Source organism: Octodon degus, unplaced genomic scaffold (genome assembly GCF_000260255.1).
Source record: "Octodon degus isolate 3935 unplaced genomic scaffold, OctDeg1.0 scaffold00050, whole genome shotgun sequence".
In the NCBI taxonomy this organism is placed as follows: domain Eukaryota; kingdom Metazoa; phylum Chordata; class Mammalia; order Rodentia; family Octodontidae; genus Octodon; species Octodon degus.
This window is the reverse complement of record NW_004524626.1, coordinates 11,764,030-11,770,088: the sequence shown is the minus strand read 5'-3', so window position 1 is coordinate 11,770,088 and position 6,059 is coordinate 11,764,030. Positions and strand designations below refer to the sequence as shown.

General features: G+C 54.3%; 1 protein-coding gene across 1 annotated transcript in view; it reads right to left on the bottom strand.

The window, feature by feature from the left end:
- Positions 1 to 3,295: 3,295 nt before the first annotated feature.
- The window catches only part of Cdc37 (cell division cycle 37), a 9,756-nt gene continuing 6,992 nt past the window's right edge, over positions 3,296 to 6,059 (bottom strand). Inside the window, exons 6-8 of the mRNA XM_004632843.2 lie at positions 5,606 to 5,788; positions 5,432 to 5,503; positions 3,296 to 3,854 (exon numbers count right to left, since the gene is read on the bottom strand). Of these exons, the coding sequence (XP_004632900.1) occupies positions 3,699 to 3,854; positions 5,432 to 5,503; positions 5,606 to 5,788 (411 nt within the window). The 3' untranslated portion in view covers positions 3,296 to 3,698. The remainder of the gene's footprint in view (positions 3,855 to 5,431; positions 5,504 to 5,605; positions 5,789 to 6,059) is intronic.

The following is a 6,059-nucleotide window of genomic DNA, read 5'->3' as shown; positions in this document are numbered from 1 at the left end:
TGCCACTTTCAGCTTTTCATTTTGAGTCAGCAGATCTTACCTCCCTGTCCCGTTGGCTCCACGTTCTGCTTCACTCTAACCATGACCTCACCATCTCACTAGAAGTTTCTCTGAGGGTCAGTCCCAATGCCTGACTTCCGGTCCATGATATCTGCGCCACAGGGACCTGAGGGAGGGGCTCCCTAGCGTGCCCCCCACCCCCAAGCCAGTCTAGGGACAGAGAAAGGGCTGGGCTGCGACAGTCTAGGAGCCAGAGGCTGCAATCCTAAGAGGCTGCTGTCAAAGGTCTGGTCGTGGGCTTCCTGCCTCAGCTTCCTCTTCTGTTGTCGCCTCTGCCAGCAGCAGTCCAGGGGCAGGAAGCTGAGGCTGCCAGATTCCTCACAGTGGGGCCTCTGTGGCTTTTCAATTCTTGGCTATGAGTACTCAGGGGACCTAGGAACTGGCATTCACACCCCCAAAAAGGAAGTGGCAGGAAATGTCTGATGGGGTGATTACTAATAACAATGATAATAATCCCAGGAACAATAATAAACAATAGTTGTCACTTTCCCAGCCAGGAGGCAGGGCCAAGGGCTGTTTAGCCTTTTCTCAGCTACCTCAAGTTCTTTTTCTTTTTCCTGTTTTGTTTTGCTTTGTTTGTTCATTTGAGACAAGGTCTTGCTCTCTGGCTCTCGCTGGCTGGAACTTGAAGTCATCCTCCTGCCTCAGCCTCCCAAGTGCTGAGATGACAGGGGTGCGCCACCACAGCAGGCGATCCAGTTCTTTCAAAGTGGGACCTGATGATGAAGCAGAGCCTGGAGGTCACTGGCAAGGCTCGTGCTGTTCCTAAGGCTTTGGTCCTTCTAGAACATCTCAGAGCTGCCAGAACCACCACGGAGGCCCCAGACCTGTGAGTGACCAGGGTTTGCCCAGACCCCAGGGGCTTCCCCAGCGAGGGACTTTCCTTGTGCAGATAGATGGGTACAGTCTTGGCCAAGCGAGGCCAGTGGCCACTTTCCAGGAAGCCCAGCCAGTTGGGGATTCCCCTGAGCTCCCACACCACGCCCAGCTCCACCGTGGGGCTTCCCCAAGTCCCACGCGCCTGGGAAAAACCAGAATGGGCCAATTAAAGACTAAAGCCCCACTCCTTTGCCTTCCTTGAATGGCAGTTCGGAAAACAGACAGCCCCCCGCCCCCGAAGGGAGGTGAGAGATGGGGCAGCAGGTGGGACTCTAGGGAGGTGGTGTACCTGGGCCCCAAACCCTGCGCCCTGATGGCACATCAGTAACCAGTGATAGCCATCAAGGTGGGCACTAAGGCCCAAATTCAAATCCCAGCTCTGCCCCAGAGAACCCAGGCAGTCCCTGAACCATGCCCCGTGTGTTCTCCACCGTGAAGCACGGCTGTCCACAGTCCCGCAGCAGAGGGGGCCTGGGCTTCAGAATTAAGACACATACCAAGTACAGAGTGAAAAGTAAATTTGCTCCATTTAAAAAAGGAGAAGGGGGCCAGGGAGATAGCTCGGTAGAATAAGCTCTTGCCTGGCAAGTGCAGGGTCCTGAGTTCAATCCCCAGCTCCATGAAAAAAAAAAAAAAAAAGAAAGAGAAAAAGAAAACCTTGGGCTTAATTCCCAGTACTACAAAATGCAACAAATGAACAGCTTAGGATGGACCCAGGCGTAGAAGCAGCACAATTTTGTTAACATTTCTTGGCTATAGTTTCCACTACATGTAGATCTCTTTTTGTTTAGTGGCAGTTGCTAGGCCGCTAAGCTACATTCCCTGGCCCTCTCTGAGACAGTCTTGCTATGTAGTTCTGGCTGGCCTTGAACTATGTAGCCCAGATTGGCCTTGAATTCAAGAGATCTTCCTGCCTCAGCCTATGTGCTTGGGTGTTCACCACCATGCCCAGCTAAGAAATTTTTCTTTTGGTGGCACCAGGTTAAGATAGTAGTGAACTCAAAGGCAGCCTGAGCTACACAGGGAGACCCTGACTCCCAAAATAAAAAGGCTGGGGCGATAGTTCAGCAGCATACATACCTGCCTGCCAAGTATAAGGTCCCGAGTTTGATCCCCAGTACCAAAAAAAAAAAATTTATTTTTCAGACAGGGGACTGCATCCATGCATGCTCTATCACCAAGCTAGACTCCCAATCCTTCTAGTTTTGAAACGGATTCAGTCATTTGCCCAAGAAGCCCTGAAATGTAGAATCCTCCTGCCTCAGTCTCCTGAGAAGACCACCTTTGTGGATTGAAGGGGCTAAGGAGGAAGGCACGTGGATGACCAGGTAAAGATGGGCCGAAATAAAACAAAGCAGCCCCTCCACTTGCAGTTGTCCCTTCGCTAGGTAAAACCTTAGGCTTCACCGGATTTGCAGCTCGCGGTTGCCCCCTGGTGGCGGCACGAGCGCACAGCACGGTAGCGACTGGCCTCCACCGTTGCTATGGAAAACGGACACGGCAGAACAAAGGCGATGTTCGAGCCCTGGTGGCACCCGCAGGATAGGGAAGGTGACAATGGACCGGGTCAGGTGAGGCAGGCTGGGTAGTGTTGGGGAGTCCCTAGACAGGAACAGGTAGCCCCCACTGCGTTGCCGGTTGCCGGCTGCCTGACATCCTGGGCTGGTGTTAGTTGCAGCGCTGGAGAGGATTGAACTCAGGCCTTTGCGCTTGCCAAGGAAGCGCTTATTCTGAGCCATCTCCCCGCCCCTAGTGCTGGAGATGGAACCCAGAATATTTCTTACCCTGGGCAGGTACTCTACTGCACAGCCACATTCCCAGCCCCTTCTTCTTTGATCACGTGATATGCCCCAGGATGGTCCCAGGCTTAGGGTGAGCCTCCTCCTGCCGCAACCTCTATGTGCTGGTTTTACAAGTACGTCCCACCACCTCGAGACCCTTTCTGAGAATAGTTATCTGGCTAAACTACACAAACAAACCTTAAAATTTGGATCGTCCTGCCTCAGTCTCCAAAGTGGAAACGATTACGGGGCAGTCATGGTACCCAGTTCACCCTCAGAACAGTGCCAAGTACTGAACCCAGCACCTGCACACGGAGCTACACCCCTGGCCCCCTTTCAATTTCCTGAGATTGTTTCTCACTAAACTACCCAGGCTGGATGCAAACCTGTAACCCTCCTGCCTCAGCCTCCCGGAATGCTGGGATGGTTGGCACGTACCAGACCAGGGAGGGTCCAGAGGGTTTCTGATGGAATGGTACCTCCAGAACAGGTGGAAGGCAAAGCCTGGGTTGTCCCTGTCCCCAACACTCTCCCCATTACCCCTGTGGCTGCTGAGAATGGCCGGGCCCCCCAGAGAGCATCAGAAACCTTTTATTAAGAGGATCGTGGCTATTTCCCAAACAAAAGCCTTGACAGCAGAGGATACTGACAACTGGCGATCCAGTGACCCTAGGTGACTGGTCCCCAGCAGAGGACCCTCTCCATCCCAGGGGACAGGCCTAGAATCTCTGCCCCTCTCTGGACCCCCGGGGCCTTTGGCATAACGCTGATGGGGGCTGCAGGCAGTGAACCCCTCGACTCGACGTGAAGCAGAGACGGAGGAGTGCGGGAGCGGGGACCAAGGAGGCACGGGCTGGGAGGGCGCCCGGCCGGGGCCGCAGCGAGTGGAGGAAGGCAGGCTGGGGAGAAGGTGTCTATTTCATGTTTCTGGACAGGGACGTGCAGACGTCTGCAGGCCAGTGAGTAGAGGCCAGCGGGTCAGGCGCTGCCATCCTTCTCGGCAACTGGCTTGGGGACAGCTTCCAGCAATGGGTCCCCAGGACCAGCCTCCTCCCCCTCCTTAGGTTCACTGGCCTTGGAATTGGGGACCCAGAGCCCCGAGTCGATGCACCGCTGCATGTGGTACTTCGCGTCCTGTGGGGACAAGGGTGGGTGGTGAGGTGGGGATGCCACTGCCAGGTAGCCCGGCTGTCCCGTAACCCTCAACCCTTCTCGGTCTACCCATCAGAGGTGACCAGAAGTGTCCACAGTGGAGGACATGTCCGGCTGGTCACCCTGTAGGGACCAGCTCATGGGTACTGGCCTCTTCTGGTGTGGCCAGGTCATTTACAGAATGGTGCTAGAAAGGAACCCAGAACCTTGGGCATGCCAAGCACAACTCAAACCGCAACTCCAAGGTCAAAACTATCTTGCTGTATAGTTCAGGCTGCTGTTTGGCCCACGCTGGGCTCAAACTTGCAACAATCCTTCTGCCTCAGCCTCCCCAGCACTGGGATTACAGGCGTGTGACACGTGCCCAGCTTGAAACTTTCTACTGAGATGGAGAAGCCCAGGCAAAGCTGGAACTTGAAATCCTCATGCCTCAGTCTCCAGGAGGGCTGGGATTCTAGGCATGTGCCACCACACCCAGGGCCTCGCCAACAGGGAAGCCTGTCACCAGCTATACCCCAGCAAACTTCATCACATGGAGGAGTGACGTCTGGCTCTGTGAGCCGTACACATGGCTGCTGCACAGCTTCAGCTCACTAGTCCTTGCTTCCGTGGCCCTTCTGTGAAATGGACTGGAAACGGCATATACAAGTGCAGCTGCATCCCAATAAAGCTTTATTTATAAAAACAAGAGGGCAGCCTTCCAGGTGCAGACCCTGGGCTAGATGCTATTTATCCTACTGAAGTTTCTTGGAGCCTCTGGCCACTACCCACTAAGGCCACCTGCCCATGCCCACTTGGAGACCCATTTCACGGATGAGAACATCGGTGTGGCCAAACGGAAAGCCGGACAACAGGACTAGGCTTAAATCAAAGCCATTTCTTTTGGGTTCTATTTGTTTGAGATAGGGTCTCCTGCGCAGTTAAGCTGGCCTTGAACTTGGAGTCCCCCAGAATGCTGGGGTTACAGGCTGTGCCTATTAAGATTCAATTGGTAAAAAAAAAAAAAAAAAGACTCAATTGGCTAAGGAGATAGCTCACTGGCAACAAGCACTGGCCTGGTAAGCACAAGGTCCTGAGTTTGATCCCCTGTACCAAAAAAAAAAAAAAAAAAAATTCACTTGTACCCTGGCATGGTGGCACATACCTGTAATTCCAGCATGTGAGGAAGCTGGAGGAGGAATGCAAGTTCAAGGCCACACCGGGCAACTCAGCAACTCAGTGAAACCTTGCTTAAAAGATACCTGAAGCTGGGCATAAAGGCGCACTCCTGTGATCCCAGCACTCGGGAGGCCGAAGGAGGATCACAGCAAGTTTAAGCCTAGCCTAGGCTACAAAGTGTGCCTTTCAAGGCCAGCCTGAACTACGTAGGGAGACCATCTCAAAGACACAAAGACACACACACACACACACACACACACAGGCCAAAGATGTAGCTCAGTGGAGGCAGTCCGGCCTCATCAATTCTCAGGACTCCCCCACTCCCGACAAAAGCCTTCTGCCACCCCCCCAGGGCTGGCCCAGCCCATCAGGACCAGAGTGGCGGATATGGCTGTACTCACGGTAGGGTCCATCTTGCTGATAGCATCCTGTAGCATCTGCACGTCTTTCACATCAAAACACTTCTGTAGCTCCTGGGGGTGCAGAGGGCAGGGTCAGGCCAGTCCCTGGAAGCCAGGCTGCTCACTGTCCACCTGCCACCCCTGCTGGGGTCAGGGCCGGGGCCAGGGCCGCACCTCAGGCAGGGACTCATAGACCTCGACAGGGTCCAGGCCACCAGGGCCTAGCCGCTTCTTGCGCTCCTCCTCCTCGTATTCCTTCATGGCCTTCTCGATGCGAAGCTTGGCACGGCCGCGCACACGCTCCTTGAAGGCCTCCAGCTCATCGTTGAAGCCTTCCATGTACTGGCGGTCGGCCGTCTGCAGGGAGTGGGGTGCGCACAGAACAGAAGGACAGTCTGCATGGGAACTGCACCAGACACCCCAAAACCTACTCTTCCTCATCTCTCCCTTCTGAGACTACCTTGTCTACCTGCTAAGCACCTGCCTGTATCTACAGATTAGGTCACCATGTCCCTGATGTCCTCAAAACACAGCCAGGGGCTGGTGAGATGGCTCAGTGGTCTAAAGCACCTACTTAGAACAAGCTTAGCAAAGCACAGGGACTGCAGTTCAATCCCCCAGCACCACA